General features: G+C 39.2%; 1 protein-coding gene across 1 annotated transcript in view; it reads right to left on the bottom strand.

The window, feature by feature from the left end:
- The window catches only part of SNAP91 (synaptosome associated protein 91), a 143,854-nt gene extending 127,016 nt beyond the window's left edge, over positions 1 to 16,838 (bottom strand). The window contains exons 1-2 of the mRNA XM_034991106.1: positions 16,726 to 16,838; positions 15,681 to 15,840 (exon numbers count right to left, since the gene is read on the bottom strand). Coding sequence (XP_034846997.1) covers positions 15,681 to 15,810 — 130 coding nt within the window. The 5' untranslated portion in view covers positions 15,811 to 15,840; positions 16,726 to 16,838. The remainder of the gene's footprint in view (positions 1 to 15,680; positions 15,841 to 16,725) is intronic.
- Positions 16,839 to 22,439: the final 5,601 nt, after the last annotated feature.

Raw genomic sequence — 22,439 nt, forward strand, 5'->3', positions numbered from 1 at the left:
TTTCAATCAAGTATTTAGGCGTATTCAATTTTGTATTCCTACATACACTGCTGCAACAAATACCTCTGGATGCATACTCTTCTGCAGTTTGCCAATTATTTATCAGAGGTAAATTTATAGCCATCAAATTGCTGGGATTTTTAAGAGTTTTGAGTAATATTGCCAATTTTCCCTCCCCAAAATTTGTACCAATTTATACTCCTACCAATGGAGTGCCCAATTTATACTCTTCTTTATCCATCTGAAAAAGTAATGCTGAACTCAACCGAGGAAGCACTTCTTTGAGTTCACAGCATTACTACATGAAATGATTAGCACAGTCCACAGAAGGGCCAAAGTCACTATCTTCCACTGAGATATAGAGAACAGACCCTTGACAGAGTAATGTTATGGCAGCACACAGTTCTTCATAAAACGCAATAAAGTATAACTAAAAGTTAAGTGACTCCTCTGGAACTATGATGAGCTCCCTGGTGGGAAAAAGAAGTACAGAACCACAAAGCAATGAGGAGATGCAGGTGGTAAACAGTGGGTTCAGCCTGGTCCTTAGCACAGCCTCAAATCAGCCTTCCATGGAACCTTTCAAGGGTTCACTCATGCTCACTCAAGGCAGACAAAAACCAGAATGTTAAATGTTAAAATGCTTAATGAAGAGCCCAGAAAAACATGAACACACTGCAACCTTATTGAGGTAGGGAGACAAAAATAACAAACCTTTGTTAAGCCATGGTCTCACTGTTTAGTCAGATGATGGGGGATCTGTAAAGTGTACAATCTGAAGCTAATCAAGTTGATAATGGGATTATAGGAAGTTTTCTAAAATTCTATTCCAGCTTTTAAGAAAAAATAATAAGATATTTTCTGATATTTTTAATACTAAAAGAAAAGAATTATAGAGGATGATAATGTGGAAACTACTAGCTTTGGAGAGAAGAGGAGAAAGAAAATTTTTTACCTGGCTATTTCCTCAACCTCAATTTTAATAACATAAGTTTTTTTCTTGGGCATTAACAGGCTAACAAACCCAATGAAATATGACATAGACATACTTAGATATACTTAATATATATCATGATTTTGGGGGGGGGTAGTCTTGTTTTTTGTTTTGCATTAACAATTAAGCCTGATTATAAAATGCTATTATTTCAGTGGTGATAGTTAAAAATGTTATAAATTATGTCACCAAATAATAAGACCAAACTAAATGGCCTCTAAAGTTCATTTTATACACTTTTTAGAAAACTTTGAACTAAGTTACATGAGTCTGTAATCTTTTTCGTCTTCACTATCACCAATGGCATAGGAAGCATTCTCTGGTGTTAGCTCTATGACCCAAGAACCAAGCAACAGACAAGAAGAGGGAAAAGAGAAAAAGAGGTCAGGCTGGCAAGATGCATCCTGGAATGCCATTAGGGACTGCTTCCTGACTGTCCACTGTGTCAGAAGTGCCCTGGGTTGGGTTTGCATTTATGGTGAGTTCGAATTCAGACTATTAAAGTTCATGTGTGTGTGTATGTATATACATTTTTTTTAAAGATTTTATTTATTTATTTGAGAGAGAGAGACACTGAGAGAGGGAACACAAGCGGGGGGCTGGGGTGGGAGAAGGAGAAGCAGGCTCTCCATTGAGCAGGGAGCCCGATGCGGGGCTCGATCCCAGCACCCTGGGATCGTGACCTGAGCCGAAGGCAGACGCTTAACAACTGAGCCACCCAGGCGCCCCTAAATATGTTTACATTTCTCACATGACTTGCCCAGATATTTCCTGGCACCAATACAGCAATCAGAACTAGGTGACCAAGGTAATGACCCATTAGGGCACCTGCTCAAGGAAGACAGATAAGAATTACTCAGTATTAACCCATATAGAATGTATGATTTTGCCTTTCTGGGATTTAGATTCCTCATCTGTGAAAAGGAATATTCTCTCCAGCCTAGCAGGCCCTCCATATCTGGTCCCAGTTCACAATTCAGGTCTTGCTTAACATTCTTGGCCCTCTAAATTCAGTTTTCCAGTGACCTTTCACTTTTTTAAATTCCTAAAATGTGTCTTGTCCCCTTTGAATCTCTTCTTAGAACAGTGTTCAGCAGCTCCTGTCTGCACCTAACCTAGGTAGTCCACTCGTTCTTCAGGTATGGGCTTAAACATAACTTCTGCAAGGTACCTCCACTGGAGTCTTCACTTCCCCTCTTAACACTCAATTCTTTTTGAGCCACTTGTAATTATTTCTTTCATTTTCTGTCTCCCCTACTAAGTTTCCAAGAGCTGTACCTTGTTCACCATGGTATCCTTGCCTCCTGGAACAATTCCTGACATTTAGTAAATACCCAAATATTTGTTAAGTGAATAAATAATGGCACTGTACTAAGTAAGTTACTGAAAGCCCCAATACTGAAAGTAATTTCTAATTTCGACAAACAGGTCATTAAAAGCCAAATTAAATATGCTAACATTTATTGCTCTCTTTGCAAAGGCAAAACCACCCAAAGTTTTAGCTTAAGCTTGTCCCCCTTCCTCAGAGCTTTTCTAAACCCCTCATGTTTCTAATGGTAATATTATCATGTTAGTGAATAGCATCACCATATATATATAGTGAATATCATTTTAATGAAAATTAAGAGTATATACTTTGAAATAATGTTTTTCTTCCGTAACCATCTCTACCACTCATAATGTATGTACTTGTGAATTGTAAAGTGGATACTAAAAAACAGTGCTACCTAACTGTATCCAACTCAAAACAAACTAAAGCAAATGGGTACACACATATACACACAATAAATGCTAGTGAAGAATTTTCTCTAATATTAATAATCATCTACAATCTAATCATTGATGATATGCACCAAGAGAAATACACACATGCTTTAAATCCACAACCAAAAAAACTTTTTGTATCAAGGATATAATTTTCCCCAAATGAAATTTTTTTCATGGAGCCCAGTGTGGGTCTTAAACCCCCAACCCTGAGATCAAGACCTGAGCTGAGATCAAGAGTTGGACACTTAACCAACTGAGCCACCCAGGTGGCCCAAGATGAAATTTTTATCATGTCACAAGGATACAAGTGTTGAAAGACTATCAAGAAATGTGCAGCTATGTACATTAAGCAATATAATGTTTCCTTTGTTTGTTTTCCTTCAATATTACACTTCTATGGCTTTCAAAACCTTGAGAGAAAATGATCAAGTTTAACTCCTTGCTCTTCTGCAAAGTTAGCAAGAAAAAGTTTATAAGAACAAAAAGTTCTGAAATTTGGGAAATGTGAAATCTGTAACAAAAAAAATCATTCAGCAAATGTTTACCAAAACCTGCTTCCATGCTATTTTGGTGTTAGGGATAAGGCAACTTCAATTAAACTGCAGACTAGAGGAAAAAAATTTCACTAAATAGGATCCCACTAAAGCTCCGTGAATGATATGACAGGGATACATGCATAGGGGACCACTGAAGTCCTGACAAGGAATGACTAAAGCTAGGTTTTAGAAATGAGATTTTTAAAATATATTAGAACACAGACACAGCACAAAGGCCCAGAAGTAATACAGAGGATAGTGAACCTAATGAATTTCAAAGTTTATCAGGAATGAATTGTGGTGTGTATGGGGAGTGGAGGGAGAGGAAAGAACAGTGGATTGGAAACAGGCTGCATACAGAAAAAACCACACCTGATAATTTAGATAAATATTACTGGCATCCTTCCACTCATTTGGGTGAACTCACAAGAAAATAAAAGGTGATCTTCAAGGCCAAAACATAAAGAAGATACAGAAAAACACATGGTAAAGTGATATGGAGGAGAAGGCTCCTTGAGGCCAGGTGTTAGTTTGAGTGGCCAGAAAGCTTAGATTTTAACAGCCTTACAGGGAACAGAAAACAAGGTCTTTGAACTAAGCAAGGTGGCGAGTTGGAATAAAGACCTTCACAGAAAGCTGGGATGATCAAAGGGTTACTCCCTTTGTAAAATCAGTAGAAAAAACAAAAACAAAAAGAACACCTTCCAGCAAAGAAGACAATAGAAAAGCTTGTCCCACTTAGTCTAGGTTCTGGGGAAAAGAAGAAATCTCTAGGGCTTTTGTAATCATAGCTTTCCTCTTGTCCAAGTTTCTGACTCATATTTAGACTACATATTCACACTTTTCTATTCAAGACCTTCAGAGCCATATGTATTTCAGAATTTGATTGTTCAGATTTTACAAAGTAATATGGTACATACCCCAGATATTAAGTAACACCCCAGTCTAATCTGGGCAGCATATCATAATACAACAATATTTCTGTAGTTCAACATAAAAACTTTCATGGTAGGTAGTACAAATTTTGCTACCAAATGCTTTACAAAAAAGAATTTTGGTCTTTTCTTTAGACTTTGAAATTATGGACCCAGACTTGCACTAGAGGGGAAACTCCAACAGCAGAAATCAACTTAAGGTGCTCCCATGACGGTAGCACTTGTGGGATCTGGCAGAGGCAAATACAAATCCTCTCTAGGTTATCCTAAGTTTTCAGGATTCCCACAGATGAAGTCCAAAATTACAAACACACAAGGAAACATTTCATGATTGAGGATCAGGCAAAAACCATAGCAAACACAGAGCTTCACGTAATGGATCTGTGTGATACAGAATATGAAATGAATTGTGTTTCAAATGAAGAAACAAAAGAGGAACTAAAAAATGTAAGAAGTATATGCCATCCAAAAAAAGAGCAAATTTGAAAAACTTCAAAAATAAAAAATATAAGTGAATAAAATTAAAAACTAAGGATGGGTAAAAGCAGATAAAACATAGCTAAAGAGAGAATTAATAAATAGGAAGTATCTGAAAAACAAAGCATACTAAACAGTAAAGCAAGCATTGAAAACTACAAAAGGTATATTTAGAGATACAAGGATATGATGTGAAAGTTTAGTATATATATAATCATATTTGAAGACAACAAAAAAGAAAATGGATGTAGGTCACAGTCAATAACAAGAAATGCTGAGAATTTCCCAGACCTGATAAGAGAAATGAATTCTCATATTCAGGAAACCCAAAAGTTCCAAAGAGGATAAATAAAAGAAAGCTACATCTAAGGGGAAGGAAAGCTTCCAAACTCATTCTATGAGGCCAGCATTACTCTGATACCAAAACCAGATAACAGCACTGCAAAAGAAGAGAACTACAGGCCAATATCTCTGATGAACACAGATGCAAAAATCCTCAACAAAATATTACCAAGCCAAATCCAACAACACATTAAAAAATCATTCACTACAATCAAGTGGGATTTATTCCTGGGATGCAAAGGTAGTTCAATATTTGCAAATCAGTCAATGTGATACAACACATCAACAAGAAAAAGGATAAAAACTGTATGATTATTCCAATACATGCAAAAAAAAAAAAAAAGCATTTGACAGAGTACAACATCCATTCATGATAAAAACTCTCAACAAACTGGTTTAGAGAGAACATACCTCAACATAATAAAGGTCATATATGAAACCCACAGCTAATATCATACTCAATGATGAAAAACAGAGAGCTTTTCCCCTAAGATCAGGAACAAGATCATTTCCATTCCCACCACTTTTATTCAGCATAGGACTGAAAGCCCTAGCCACAACAATCAGACAACAAAAAGAAATAAAGGCATCCAAATTAGCAAGGTAGAGGTAAAACTTTCACTATTTTCGATGACATGATACTATATATAGAAAACCCTAGGGGCACCTGGGTGGCTCAGTCGTTAAGCATCTGCCTTCTGCTCAGGTCATGATCCCAGGGTCCTGGGAGCAAGCCCCTCATCGGGCTCCCTGCTCAGCAGGAAGCCTGCTTCTCCCTCTCCCACTCCCCCTGCTTGTGTTCCCTCTCTCGCTGTCAAATAAATAAATAAAATCTTAAAAAAAAAAAAAAAGAAAACCTTAAAGACTCCACCAAAAAACTACTAGAACTGATAAATGAATTCAGTAAAGTCACAGGATACAAAATCAATATACAGAAACCTGTTGAATTTCTACACAATTATAATGAAGTAGCAGAAAGAGAAATTAAGAAAATAATTCCATTTACAATTACACAAATAATTAAGTGCCTAGGAATAAACTTAACCAAGGACGTGAGAGACCTGTACTCCTAAAACTATAAAACACTGATTAAAGAGATCAAGATGACACCAAGGACTGGAAAGACATTCCATGCTCATGGGTTTGAAGAATATTGTTAGAATTTCTGTACTACCCAAAGCAATCTACAGATTTAATGGAATCCCTATCAAAATATCAACAGGATTTTTCACAGAACTAGAACAAACAATCCTAAAATGTATATGGAACCACAAAAAACCCCAAATAGCCAAAGCATCTTGAAAAACAAGTATAAAAGGTATCACAATCCCAGATATCAAGATATACTACTAAACTGTAGTAATCAAACAATATGGTACTGGCACAAAAACAGACACATAGATCAATGGAACAGAATAGAGAGCCCAGAAATAAATCCACAACTATATGGCCAATTAATCTCCAACTAAAGGAGGCAAGAATATTCAATGGGAAAAAGACGGTCTCTTCAACAAATGGTGTTGGAAAAACTGGACCACTACATGCAAAATAATGAAACTTTCTTACACCATACACAAAAATAAATTCACAAATGGATTAAAGGACCTAAATGTGAGACATGAAGTCATAAAAATCTTAGAAGAAAGCACAGGCAGTAATTTCTCTGACATCAGTCATAGTGATATTTTTCTAGCTGCGTCTCCTGAGGCAAGGGAAACAAAAGCAAAAATAAATGACTGGGACATCAAAATAAAAGGCTTCTGCACAGCAAAGGAAACAACCAACAAAACTAAAAGACAACCTACTGAATGGGAGGAGATATTTGCAAATGACATATCCAATAAAGGGTCAGTATCCAAAATATATAAAGAACTTACACAACTCAACACCAAAAAAGACAATCTAATTAAAAAATGGACAGAAGACATGAACAGGTATTTCTCCAAAGAAGACATACAGATGGCCAACACACACATGAAAAGATGCTCAACATCACTTATCATCAGGGAAATGCAAATCAAAACCATAGTGGATATCACCTCATGCCTGTCAGAACAGCTAAAGCCAAAAACACAAGAAAGAGTAAGTGTTGGTAAAGATGTAAAGAAACCCTCTTGCACTGTTGGTGGGGATACAAACTGGTACAGTCACTATACAAAACAATATGGAGATTCCCCCAAAATAAAAAATAAAACTACCATATCATCTAGTAATTCCACTACTGGGTAATTACCCGAAGAATATGAAAACACTAATTCAAAAAGATATATGCACCCCTATGTTTACTGCAGCATTATTTACAACAGCCAAATTACAGACATAGCCCAAGTGTCCACTGATAGATGAATGGATAAAGAAGATGTGGTGTATATATACACACAATGGAATATTACTCAGCCACAAAACATAATGGAATCTTGCCATTTGCAACAACATGGATAGATCTAGAGGGTATAATGCTAAATGAAATAAGCCAGTCAGAGAAAAACAAATACCGTACGGTTTCACTCATATGTAAATTTAAGAAACAAATGTTTTGTGTAAAAGGACAAAGGACAACAACAACAAAGAGACAAACCAAAATATAGACTCTTACAGAGATGAGAGAGAACTACAGAGAACCACAGACATGGTTACCAGGGGGGAGGAGAGTAAGGAAATGGGTGAAATAGATGATGAAGATTAAGAGTATACTTACCATGATGAGCACTGAGTAATGTCTACAAGTGTTGAACTACTATATTGTACATGTGAAATAAATATAACACTGTTATATTAACTATACTGAAATTAAAATTTAAAAAAATAAATAAAAAAAGAAAGCTACATCTACACAATCATACACTACAGAAGGAAAAGACAAACAAGATTATAAAAGCTGCCACAAAAAGAGATTACCTAAAGGCAGGTGGACTCCAACAGAAGCCAAAAGAGTGAAATTATCTTCAAAGGAAAAATAACTGTCAATCCAGAATTGTGTACACAGATAAACTATCCTTCAAATATATGGGCAAAATAAGTTTTTTTTTAAAGACAAAATCAGAGATGACTACTAAAGAACCTCACTGAAGGAAGGAGCTTGAAGAGGAATACAGTTCAGGAAAATCGTAGGCATAATGAAGCAATGGTGAAAAAAGAAGTCAAGGAGGATTTACCGACATAAACACTGCCTATAACGAATAACAATGTCTAGCTTTGGGGGTTAAAACTATGGTAGAATTAAAATACTAGACAGCACAGCATGTAAGTAAGAAGTGGGTGACTGGAGTAAAGTTCCTAAGTTTCTCTTCTTTGGGAGGAAATAAAAGATACTGTTCTACTTTAGACTTCAAGTAGGCATATTAAATTTTTCAAGGGGATCACTAAAAGAACAGAAATAATATAGATTTTAAACTTCCAAACTATAGAAAAAGTTGGAATTAACGTAAAAACCGAAGCAACTAAAAAACAAAACAAAACAACAACAACAACAACAAAAAACTGAAGCAACTGACAGCAGGAAGCAAATACAAGCATGGAGAAGGGGTAATGGCAAATCACTAGTGATCGTATCTGTCATTACAGTGGTGGAAGTAGCAGTAACGATTCTAGTAGGGGCAAGAGTAGCATCAACAGCAACTGTACAAGTAACGGTTAACAGTGATAGCGGTAGTAATAACTGATATTCATTGCACATTTGTGCATCAAGCTCTGAGCTAGGTATTTTACATACATGATCTCATTTATTCCTCACCAAAGACGAAATAGGTACTATTACTAAACTTCTTTTTACAAATGAGGTTTATTACTGATCTAAAGCAAAGCAGAGACAGTTAAGAAGGAGATTTCAGAGAGTTTTTAACAATTGAGTACCCACTGGATGTGAGAGATGAGGGATAACAACTCTCAAATTAGTGGCTTGGCCAATTGGGTTGGCAATGCCTGGCCCCTAACAGCAATCCTATTACTTCATGCATGGATTAAGCCAAAGACACAGAATATCCAAAGAAGGGCAGACTTGTGTTTGTTTTCTTTGGAATGGTAAAATTCTGTTTCAAGAAGCTTGGGTGCAAAAGAAAAACAAGGGACGATAGTTGGTTGCTGGAAGAGGTCATAGAGTCCAAGGAGAGTTGTGTGTAGGTGGCTTTGTTTTAAATGGAGATACTTGAAAATGCTTATAAGAGAGATAGGAGGAGAGCTTAAAAATACAGATGACAGAATAGCTAATATAGAAAGGAGGAGAGTTATCATTTAAAATAAAAGTGCTAATCTTGGGAGAATAATTAATGATCAGGCCAAAAAGCAAAACCACACGAAGTAGACAAAGATGCAGCTTCTCTCTCTCTCCTGAGTAGCCAGGAATGGCATATCACAAAATCCTTTAGGAATCATTAGATCTTTCTTAAAGATGCATAATAGAGAAAGGTTATGTATATATGGGAGGGCAGGACGGATCCTCACACATTTGGAACAAATGAAGAGAGAGCAGGAACCCAGTTCTAAGAAGGCTGTGGGCTTTGGGGTACAATTCTCTCTCTGGCCTGTGCTTTCACCCAGCTGCTCCTAGGAAGACTCCATCCTGTCTTACAGCTCATCATGCAACTAACACTTGGTATGCCATTCTCCTATTCTCCCCTTTATGAGAAACAAAACCTAGAGCACATTACATAAACACCTAAGAAAAAACAGACAGCTAACATTTCCCTTCATAAGCAAACAATGTTTCTCGGTGAACAGAAAAACATTTGCCAACAAGGTGGAACTGAAGAATAAATATTTTTAATGGCAAGAAATGTGGCTTTTCAAATTATTTAACTGAACTATGATTATATTTGAAGGCTTAGTCAGTAGCAACTGGATCAGGAGTTGAGTCACCGAAAATAAACCTCTGTAAGGAAAGCATCCTAGGTCGTCAGGGAAGAAGGTTATATGTCACTTCCGACCTTCTTTACCAAGTATTGAAACCTAGATAAGCTCCAAGAACACCCTATCCCAGCATCAATCAATCTGAAGGGAGGCAGGAAGATATCTAAAGGATATTTATTTGTGAAAAGCTAAGAGATGGATCCATAGCAACTAAGTGCACAGATTAAATTTACAAGTAAGACTTTAGCAGTCATTTATTAAACATTAAAACTCATATGGCAATGTACCAAAAATCGAGATTTTAATCTAAAATGCGGCAAGCTAATATTACAAAAAGATGTGAATTTACCTACTCTGTATATAATTTTATATTTTTTCCATACATTCAATTTTTACCACATTTAAAAAATTGATTTGAATTACCAATTTTATACTGGTTCTAAGAAAGTATCTGCTAACCACACTGGAGAGTGGAGAAAGGAGAAAGGAGAAAAAAACCATCTAAAGTGACCCAAATAGAATTAACATTATACCATAAAAAAAAGATTTCTCTGAAAATGTGGAAATAAAAAGATCCAGAAAAAAATCCTTACTATTCTACTAGCTGATATAAAGTCTGATTATTTTAAGTCATTTTAAAACATGCTCCCTGCTGTTACCTGAGACTCTTTGCCACTCTTCTGCTTTGCCTGCTCCTGCCAACCCCTGAACCTCACAGGATCTCTCTGCCCCCCTCCTGGCATGCTGAGTGTTGTCTGGGAATGTCACAGGACCATACAGACTGGATCCTTTACAGATTTGCTGTATCAATGATCATCGACTAAAATGCGTTTTCAAAAGTGTATTTCCCCCAGCTCTTCATGACTGCCTAAAAAATACTATCTCCATCTTCACGCTTGTGCTGGGTCTTCTGGTGAAATCAAGAAGGAACAGAGCATGCCTTCATATAGAAGAATGAGAGGGTATATTTAGTCAATAACAAATAGTGAAATGAGAACAACTGGAATAAAAGTAAAATATATTTACAGCAAATTAGTACACCTCTCATGTTGAAAGTTACTCTAGTGTTCAGTAAACTTTTATAGATTGATCCAATTAATTTTATTCAATAATTTTTGCCCATTTTTTTGATTTGTGAACTATAGAAAGCTTTATTAACTTATCACAAATATAGATATGGTATCAACTAAATTGGTGTGCAAATAGCATTTCTATAAATCAAAATATATTTTATTTATACTAAGCAAGCTTAGGTATAGAAAATAAACTTAAATTTATTGTAATTAATTAATTAGTTAAAATTTAGGGTTAAATTTTCATTCTGTTTACTCACAAAATTTCCTGCTTTACAGATATTTTATGAAAAAAATTAAAACAGCAGGTATTTTGTGGTAATTGGCCAATATTTGCCTTGAATCAAAAACAGTCCAAATCTCCCATTACTTCTACCAGATATTCTAATAAGAAATAAAATCCTGTTTTCCTTTTTTTAAAAAAATATTTATTTATTTATTTATTTGGGGTCGGGGAGAGAGAGCGAGCAAGCATGGGGAAGGGCAGACAGAGACAGAGAATGTCAAGCTGACTCCCTGCGGAGTGTGGAAACTGAAGTGGGGTTCAATCCCACTGCCCTGAGATCATAACCTGAGCCAAAATCAAGAGTTGGATGCCCAACTGGCCGAGCCACCCAGGTGCCCCAAATCTTACTTTTTCTTAATTTGGGAGGATAGGAATCCTATATAAAATGCCAGCCAGTATCCCTTAAACATAAGATTCAGAACTTGAATCATTTGCTCAGTATGTGGCATAAGCTCATTATTAAAAACCCTCAAGAGGTTTAGAATGGGAAAAAAAAAATAGCATTGCTGATAACCAATTTGGCTTTTCACAAGGTTTGGTTTGATAGTAATAGTAATGTCTAAGTTTGAATTTTGATGATGTTAAAGAGGTTTTTTGTTTTTTGTTTTTTTTTTAACAATATGGCATATATAGAAATTGTTGGTAAAAGCTACTAACAGAAATGAATCTTATACTAGAGCTGCCAAACTTTCCCAGTTTCTCTCTGCAGGTGTTACGTTGGGTCAACTCTATTTCTTGGTTGTTTTTTTTTTTTAGATTTTATTTATTCATTTGACAGAGAGAGACACAGCGAGAGAGGGAACACAAGCAGGGCGAGTAAGAGAGGGAGAAGGAGGAAGCAGGCTTCCCGCCGAGCAGGGAGCCCGATATGGGGCTCGATCCCAGGATCCTGGGATCATGACCTGGGCCGAAGGCAGCCGCCCAACGACTGAGCCACCCAGGCGCCCCTCTTGGTTGTTCTTTAACGGTGACACAGCACTTGGGTAGATACTAGGTGCCTTACTGGATCTTATTACTTTATTACTTGACTTGGGCTATCCTTTAGGCCATCAGCTACAAAGCAGAAAAGGAAAAAAAGCAACTGAAATGTAAAACAGTTGTAACCAAGAAGGTAAATACTTGCTGAACCCTGGATGTTTTATGTATTACCAAATAGGTATACAAAGTTACAAGGAAAAGGAAACAAGGATGTACAGGCACCCCCAAAAAACTAATGTCAAACTAACAATGGTCAGGTGTTTGTTAATTTTCATGTGCAAGCAGTAACATTATTACAGTAGAGTACGGAATAAAAGTTTTACATAATTCAAAAGTACCTTAAGGTATATAATCATTATTTAGAATATTATTTTAAATTCAATATGTAACTCCTGATTATGGTGAAGCTTTTCTGAATATACTTTTCCTCTAAGGAACTGTTATTGAAAAAAAAAAAAAGGGAAAAAAATCTGAGACTGTATGTCTAGAGTTTCTTTACCTTCTCACCATATATAATTCTGCCCCCAGATGTTAACTAATCATTCCTATAAATGTTTAAATCATATATCATTAAGCATAATTTTATAAATCACCAGAATTACCAGTTTTCCTGGCCTATCAACCTACAGAGAAAAAAAAAATCTTTTAAACCAGCATTTTAAATAAATAATATTTGGAGCCCATTCAGTTAACCCAATATCTGGGGGGAAAAAAATCACAAAACCATAAACTTTAATCTTATAATCTTCCAACCTAAACTCCAAACCCGAAAGTTATACACCAATCAAACAAATTAAAAATTAAAACTTTTTGGTCTCAAATTCCCAACTCTACATTGTGCTCTTTTCCTCCCAACTATTTAATATTTTCAAAATTAAGTCATTACTTAAGAACGCTTCAGTGCCTATAGGGAAAGTTAGTTATGTGTTGGCATGTTCTAACAATAGGTGTGATTCACTTTTATAACTGGTGTGTTAACTGAAAACCTGTGAATTACTAAGGTAGTCGACTGTTATTTAAAAGAACTTCACAAGGAATTCCAAGCAAAGATGCCCTCTTACAATGCATATAAATACAACAAAACTTCTATTTTCAAATTTTCCATGTCATTTTTTCAGTAATGTGATATCTGTCTTCCCAAATTCTTCCCTAAGATTGTTTTTAAGTGCAGTTAATTTATTTTATTACTTACTCAAAAAGTAAAACGTCAAAAAGAAAAACTAATACTCTTCACTGCTTATCTTTTGCTCATTTTTTTAATTGACTGAATTTAAAATTCTTCATGCATATCATAGAGATTGCAATAATGACGTGGGTTGTGCTGCTTGATTTCACACAAAGCCATACAAACAAGATGGGTATTTTGGAAATTAAACCATTCAGGCTAATACTGTTCCCCCCCCCCCAATAGAAAATATGACTAAGTAAACTACAGACAACTGTTAAGTGCCGTGGTTAAAAACTGTGAAAGTTAATTACCTTCCCTGAACCTGTTAAGCAGCGATAAATTAATAATGTAAAGCCCAGTGCCCGGCATACAGTAACTGCTCAATAAATGTTTAGCTGTTGTTATTATTCTCATTAATAATTCAATACCAATTCCTGCGCTATCTGCTTTCTAAATACAGAATCTCCCTGTTATGTTTTACATCTTCAAAATCACTCTACTTACTCACATGCTGGAGATACTGGAAAACCTCCCACCTTGAAAATTTTTAAAAGACCATCCAGATCTAAAAGATTAAGGTGACTAAATATTTAGATATGGAAAAGTGAGTCTATATCTGAATAATGTTTCAATGAAATGCTCAAATCTGTGAACATTCTATGAAATGTATCGATATATTGATCTACCATTTTCATAGCATCTAACAAATCCAACACCTATAGCTTTTTTATTACGAATATTTGCTAGACTGACATACCTTTAAGACATGAGTCATCTTTCCAGAGTTGGGGAAACTGATGGAAAGATGGCTAAATGATTCAGCATGCTGCAGCAAAATGAGCTGGTCATGAATTTATAATTTCCACTTCTGTTAGGTGCCCTGGCCCTGGTGGCCTCTTCCATCAACATACCATACCATATCAACAAATTTTGTTAAAAATTTCCTCAGGGAAGGAGCAATGGTGTTCTCCCCTCAGACAAGCTTCTAGAAGCAAATTATTCAATTTTATGACACAACAGCCTCACAAGGCTGGATAACCCTTACAATGTCCAGTTGTAAGCTTCATCAAGCTGTGCTTATACAGATCATAGGACTAAAGTCAGTTCTAACACTAGGGCCATTTTCTCAGCTGCAAAAGGCAGACACTGGGGAAGGCCCGAAGCAAAAGAAACCCAGAAAATGGGGAAAGGAAGCCAGATGGGAAATGGGTATGGCTACAGTTGTGTCTCTTATGCCAACACTGATCTTTACCAACAAACATCGTATCAGAGCGGGTCCCAAGCAGGTCAAAAAGACTGAGCAGCAGCAACAGAACACATTCTGATGTAGCCTTAGCTATAAAGAGCTTCACTACCTAAAGCCAGGGAAAGCCTTTTTCTAAGTCCCTATTTGTCCTTCAATAACAAAATATTTACTGTGTTAAGCCAATGAAAAATTTATATTAGAAATACATAGATTCCAAACCAGATTAAAGCCTTTTTCCATCAAATAACCAATATAAAGAAAAGGCATTATGAATGAAATGTTTTCTTGTAAAAGTGCACTATCTCGAATGCTGGGAAAGCACATCCATTTTGTGACCACAGCATAGTCATTCTGCCCAGCAGTTTCTGAGAAACGGACAACGAAGTGTGCCAGGATGTGTAAAATGAAATTGCCATTATCTCTGAAGTCCAATTTCCTCATTCAATAGCTTGAATTTATTTCAGTTTGGTATGGTTACATACAACATACACTCATACACCCACACTCACACACGAAATCTCAGCAGCCACACTGAAAAAGAAGACACTATTTTAAAACTACTCAAAAATGTATTCAGAAAACTAGGGTGACAAGTTTGACCTTTTATGATTTCACCTTTCTTATTTTCTTTGGGGGGGGGGGTGTATGACTGTGCAACCCCTGATTTCCTGTAACCTGGACAAAGGGGTGGTGTGTGGAGAAAGAAAAAAAAAAAAAAAAAAAAAGAGGTGAAACGTGCCTAATCCAGAACGTACGATTCCTCAGGATTTTATATTATTGATACATACAGAATTTTTTTTCTCCACCAAGACCCTGGAGGTCAACAGGAGAAAAAAAAAAATGGCTCTTACACAAACAAGGTTTCAGGGTTGACCCAAGGCAACACCTCCACGTCTGGAGATTTCGAGCTCAGGGGCAGCCCAGCTGGGAGTTCTGAAAGCTGCAGCATTATCGACAGCAAGCCCAGGCCGCACGCCGGCATCCAGGGCGCCTCTGCCGTGCGCATGTCCCACTTATATAAAAAGATGCTTACAGTCCAGGTGCTTTTTCTTGGGGCCCATCACTTCATGAGTGGTGGCTTTGCAGACCGCTCTCGCAACAGCGGAGCCTGTCACGCTGTACTGAGCGGCGGCGATCCGATCCGTGAGCGTTTGGCCCGACATCTTCTCCGGCCGCGTCTATCACCTCCTCTTCTGCGGGAAAGGAGGGGAGATGGTCCTGCTTTAAACCCGCAGACCCTACCCTCCGAGCACCCCGGCCTTGCCTCCTCCAGCCGCACGGCGGCTCTCTTCTCCGTCCCCGCCCTGGTATCACCTCTAGGAGCCAGCAACGCGCTAAACCCCGCTGGTGATACGCGATCTAGGGGGTCTTCAACAAGAGTAGGTCCGTCACCGAACCCCAGCACGGGCTCCGGTCCCAGCCTCGTGACACCGTCCCGGTTCCACTCGCCCTGCCGCCCGCCTCACCCCTCCGGCACCCCCCTGTCAATCAGCACTTCGCCTGCAACCTGATCCCCGCGTGTTGGACCAGCCCCGGCGTGCGTCGGGATTATTCCCTGGGCGCCGCGCCCACCGGGTGCCCACCTCTCGCCCGCCCGCCGCAGCGTTTCTTCCTAGTAGCCCGCAGGCTCCGGGGTCTGAATCGGATACCCTAGCCCTGACCGTTTCCCTCTTCCTCCTCGCGCTGCTGCAGCAGTGGGCTCGTCCTCCCTCGGGCGCGGTGGAGATTATCCTAGCATTGCGCCATATTATGCCCTCGCCTCCCCTGCCTTCCTCGCCGCCGCCTCCCAAGCCCCGCCGAGGCCCTTCGCCCGAGTCCCCTCCCCTCGCCCCCAATCCCCGCCGCAGGGGCCGCCCGGGGGCTCTGCGGAGGGACCGGAGTCTCTCGGCGCCTCGCCCTTCCCGGCAGCGGAGCACAGACGCGCTGACAGCCCAGCCCAGCCCCCCGCCCGCGCTCGAGCGCGCCGCGGAGCTGTCACCCAGCCGCTGCCCTTCTCCGCGCCCTAGGATTATCCTCTCCGGAGCCGCGCGCTGCCCCGGCGCGGGGGAGGGGACCGAGCCGGTGCCGCGGGTACTCACCCCGCCCCAGGAGCGGCGCCTCCCGCCGCAGGATGAGCGGAGCCTGGGCCGCCGAGGGAAGCCGCGCCGGGTGGGCGTGTGCGACCGCGCGCGGACCCGGTGCCCCGGGGCGAGATGCCTCCAGCCCTAGCCCGCACCACCCCCCGCCCTCAGCTCCGGGGTCCCTGCGCCCGCCGCCCGTGGCCCCGAGCGCCTCTACCCGCCCGCCGCCGCCTCCTCCGCCAGCGCTGCCGCGTCTCTCTAGCGATCCGCGCCGCGTTCCCATCCCCGCCCCCACCTCAGCTGTGGCGGCTCCAAGGAGTCAGGTGACGGCGGCGGACTAACCCGGGCGAGCTCTCCGCCGAGCGCCCCGCGGCCCCCTCCCAGCTACTCACACACTCTACCCCCCCCCCACGCCCCGGGACCGCCAGCTTACAGGCAGGGGGGCGCCGCGCGCGAGCATCCCCGGCCAGCGCGAGACGAGAAGGAGGAGGCGGGGATGGCAGGGAGGCCGACACCCACCAGCCAACCACCCTCCGCGAGGCCCTCGGCAGCCCCTCCGCCGGCTAGACCCGCACCCAGCACGCACTGCGCGCGCGCGCACCGCGCACACCTGCCGGGCTACTGCGGGATTCGTGAGGGCGGCGGGGGCGTTGCAGCGACCCTGCCAGGGGGCTTTCCAAGTGCTGCCGTGAAGGCCAAGGCTAGGGCGTCGTCGCGCGCGGCCGGGCAAAGCCCAGCCCCTTCTCCTCTACATTCTGTCTCTGACACGCCCGGCTGTCGGAGGCAGCCGTGGCCCGGAAGGGCAGGGCGACTTAAATGGCAGATTCTGCAAGCCAACCGTGCCGTTCGTTACCTGTGCCTCAACAGCTTGGAGCTCCTTTACTTGTTTCAGTTACAACTGGGAGCCGGGGTGGGCGGTAACTCTAGCCACGTTCGTCTTAAACGGATACGGAGGTCTGCTGCAAGTGCGAATAATGAACAAAGCCATCAATCAAGGCCCAAATTATATTCACAGTAATTATTTGGGTGTGTAGGGAAAACTCTTTGTATCCTTAAAAAGTAACGTCTACCAATTAAATATAGTGTTGGAATGTCTTAAGTATATTTGAATTGCATACATGAATTTCTTAAACGGGGATTTGGACTGGGTTAGTAGTTTCGCGTGTTCCCATTTTCAAAGATTGCTACTTATTGTAATCTTGAAAAACTTTTACATTCTCAAAGTAGAATCAAGATCAGAACTAAGCTGTGAATTTTCTTGACATTTTTTTCTGGCTACAGGTGGCCTCTATTGGGCCTTAAGGGCTTAAAATGTCTACCTGTAGATATCAAGTTTTTGTGGTGTACTCCTTTTACCTTGTACAGTGTTCGTTATGAAGTCATGATTTCATAACTTTTGGGACTGAGTCTAGCATTAATTAGAAATGTGATGAGTAAAGATAGCCTAAGACCACCATTCTTGGGTTTCAGATACTAGTCTTACCATATGATCTAGCAATAGGACACCTAGATATTTGTCCAAGAGAAATAGATAGTTCCATTTAAAAGCATGTACCCAAATTTTGTAGTACTTTTATAGAATGGCCCCAAACTGAAAGAAACCCAAATGCTCTTCTACTTACAAGTGGGTAAGCAAAATGTGGTCTGTCCACACAACAGAATGCTACTAAGCGATAACAAAGAACAAACCAACAACAGGGATGAAAATGCGTTATGCTAAATCAAAGAAGCCCAAACTTCAAATGCTACATGTTGTGATTCCATTTATATAACATTCTGAAAAAGGAAAAACAATAGAGACAAAAAGCATATCAGATGTCAGGAGTGGGGAGAAGAGACTGACCACAAAGGGACAGAAGGTAACTTGTCATAGTGATGGAAATGTTCTACATCATAACTGTGATGATTGTTACACAACCCCATATATTTCTCAAAACTTATCAATTTATACACTTAAAATTGGTGAATTTTATTATGTGTAAATTACACCTCAATAAATCTGATAAAAAGAGCTGGAATGACAATATTAATATACAAAGTAGACTTCAGAGGAAGGAATATTAGTATGGATAAAGAGGCACATTTCATAATGATACAAATTCATCAAGCATATGTAGCAATCCTACATGTTTATATACCTACGAACAGAGCTTCAAAATAAGCTAAAGCAGGGGCACCTGGGTGGCTCAGTTGATTAAGCGTCTGCCTTTGGCTCAGGTCATGATCCCAGGGTCCTGGGATCAAGTCCCGCATCAGGCTCCCTGCTCAGTGGGAGTCTGCTTCTCCTTCTCTCTCTCTCTGTCAAATAAATAAATAAAATATTTAAAAAAAAAATAAGCTAAAGCAAAAACTAAGAGCTTTAAAAGGAGAAACAGACAAATCCACAATTATATTTGAGGATTTCAACACTCTTAGTAATTGATAGAACAGGTAGGTAGAAAATCTGTAAGAGTATAGATGGCTTGAAATAACCATATAAACATTTGATCTAGCTGACATTTATGAAGAACTCCACCCAACAATGGTAAGACACATTCTTTTCAAGAACATATGGAACATTCACCAGGATAGACTACATTCTGTAGTCTCATAAATTTAAAAGAATTACAATCATATAAACTGTATTCTTTTACTATTGTGGAATTTATCTAAAAATTAATAACAGATATCTGCAAATCCCTAAATATTTGATAATTAAACAGTGCATCTAAATAATCCACAGGCCTAACTTTCTCATAGGAAAGTTTGCTTTTGAACTGAATGATAATGAAAATGCAACATATCAAAATTTGTAGGATGCCGGTAAAGAAGTGATTAGAAGGAAATTTATAGCATGAAGATTCTTACATTCAAAATGAAGAAAGACCTAAAAGGAACTTTAAGATGCAGTCTTAAGAAACCAGAAAAAGAACAAATTAAATTCAGCAGAATTTCCTTCAGAAAGAAGGAAATAATAAAAATAAAAGTAGTGAAAAAGCAAATAGATAAATAATAGATAAAATCAATGAAACCAAAAGCTGTTTTTTCTGAAAATGAAATTGATCAAGGAAAATATTAGCCAGACTAGTCAAAGAAAGAAGGAGATGACACAAATTTCCAATGTTAGGAATGAAAGGCAGAATAGATCCCACGGACATTAAGAGGATAAGAGAATGTTATGAACAACATTATGCAGATAAATTAGACAATTTTCATGAAATAAGGAAATAGTGTAGAATAGTGATTCTCCAACAGTCCAATAGTAATGTCATGTCACATATATTGATATTAGTTAAGAGGTTTGGAGCAAGTAACATGTTTCCAATAATGGTCAAAATAATATAGTCTGTAAGTGATTTACTTTTCAAAATTAAATTGGAGTAGATTCACAGTCAGTCCTATAATAGTTTGAAATTACATGTGGTTACTTAGGTACAGATAGCACTGTGAAGTATGGGAAGCCATAGTCTATCGCTGGTGTACTGCTCATGTCTCTGGTGCTATGTATGGGAGGGTATCCCACACATGGACATCCTTCTGTCATGGGTAGTAGCAGAAAAATATTTGAAAATCGGCAAACTATAAAAGTGTCATACACAAATTAGTAAATTATGTCAAGTGTAGAACCAACTTTTGAAATGTTATTGATTGTTTTGGAAGAAGGTCTTACTGAGCTTTGAAAATAATAACATATTTGCAGTGGCAAAGATTAAGAAATGCCAGGTTCTTGGGGCACCTGGGTGGCTCAGTTGGTTAAGCAGCCAACTTTTTTTTTTAATATTTTATTTATTTATTTATTTGACCGAGAGAGACACAGCGAGAGAGGGAACACAAGCAGGGGGAGTGGGAGAGGGAGAAGCAGGCTTCCCACTGAGCAGGGAGCCCAATGCCGGGTTCGATCCTAGGACCCTGGGATCATGACCTGAGCTGAAGGCAGACGCTTAACAACTGAGGCACCCATGCGCCCCGCGGCCAACTCTTGATTTCACCTCAGGTCATGGTGTTAGGACCTCGGATCGAGCCCTGTGTCAGGTTCCACGCTCAGCAGGGAGTCTGCTTGAGAATTCTCTCTCTCTCCCTCTCTCCCTCCCCCCATTTGCATGCACTCTTTCTTTCTCTAAAATAAATAAAATAAATCTTAAAAAAAAAAAAGGAAATGCCAGGTTCTTCTATCTAGGAAAACCTAGAAATACAACTATGAATGTTGCATATGAAATTGAAGGAAAGAAAATTGATCAAAAGGTAGAAATACATCGAGAGGAAGAAAAATGATTCCTTATCAGTGTATTCCCTTTGAAGGCCCAGGAACACAATAAATAACATTCAATAAATTTTAGTCAAGCAGGACATTGGTGGGGCTCCTGACTGGCTTAGTCAGTTAAGCGTCTGACTCCTGATTTCAGTTCCAGTCATGATCCCAGTGTTGTGAGACAGAGCCCCACATCAGGTTCCGAACTCCATGTGGAGTCTGCTTGAGATTCTTCCTCTCTCTGTCCCTCCCCCTGCTCGCTCTCTCTCCGTCTATTAAAAAAAAAAGTAATAAGCATTGACATTCAATATTTTTACAAACTGAAAAATCTTTTTCTCTCTCTCAGTGATCAGAAGAGATTATATACAACAGACATTCAGAACATGCTTTTAAAAATATATATATTGAACTTTTTTTGAGTCAATATACATGTATGTCACCACACAGATTTTTTTTCAAATCTGATTTAATACCCATGTTTTCTTCTGAGTATCAGATTTAATACGGAAAAACCAAACCAACAATGATGACGTGTAGACACAATTTATATCAACACCTGAAGGCAAATGTCTTCAAGCTCTTGGTTTCAGTTTATTTGTAAGATACAACAAGAGTAAAAGAAACTTTAACTCCTGATTTGTTCAGGCAACAAACTTAGGTGGTGTTGGAAAATTCACATTTTTGTCTAAAACCAATAATGTCCTTCTTAAGATAATTTATAGGGTGATTTTATTCCAGAGATATTTTCTGTCAAAGTAGAAAAAAAAAAAACACAAACAAGCCATGAGGTCCAAAAATAACTATATTGGAATATACCATCCCCAAACATAAATGTGACATGCCTATCCAAACTTAAAAGCAACTGGCAACAAAAAGCAAGTTTTAATATCCTGAATGCATTTGTATAGAGACAAAAAGATTGCTTCACTTTTATAAGGTGACAAATAAAAGAGACCGTAAAACTGATGAGCATTCTAATGTAGCAAGAAAATAGTAGGTTGCATAGAATATCGGTAAGCTTGAGATTCAAACAACTAGATTATCTTAGAGAAGTAGAACATTTCATCCATGAAACCATTCAAGTTATTTAAGAATAAAAGGAAATGAAGAGACAGTATATTCCAAGTCAGGACAAACATATTTATTAAGTTTTATTCCGCCTAACAGGTTAGAAATAAATTCCATGGAGGGGCACCTGGGTGGCTCAGTCAGTAAAGCATCCTACTCTTGATCTTATAAATTTCCATAAATCTCATAAATTTTCTCAGGTCATGATCTTAGGGTTGTGAGATCAAGCCCTGCATCAGGCATGGAGCCTACATAAGATTCTCTCTCTCCCTCTCCCTCTGCCCCTCCCCACCCTATTTGCACATGTGCACGCGAGCGCGCTGCTTCTCTCTCACAAAAAAATAAATAATTTAAAAATAAATAAATAGATAAATAAATAAATTCCATGGCAACAGGCATATTTGAAGGAACATGTACGTTTTAAATGTATAATAAT

This window comes from Mirounga leonina, unplaced genomic scaffold (genome assembly GCF_011800145.1).
Source record: "Mirounga leonina isolate KUSES-001 unplaced genomic scaffold, KU_Mleo_1.0 Mir_53, whole genome shotgun sequence".
NCBI lineage: Eukaryota > Metazoa > Chordata > Mammalia > Carnivora > Phocidae > Mirounga > Mirounga leonina.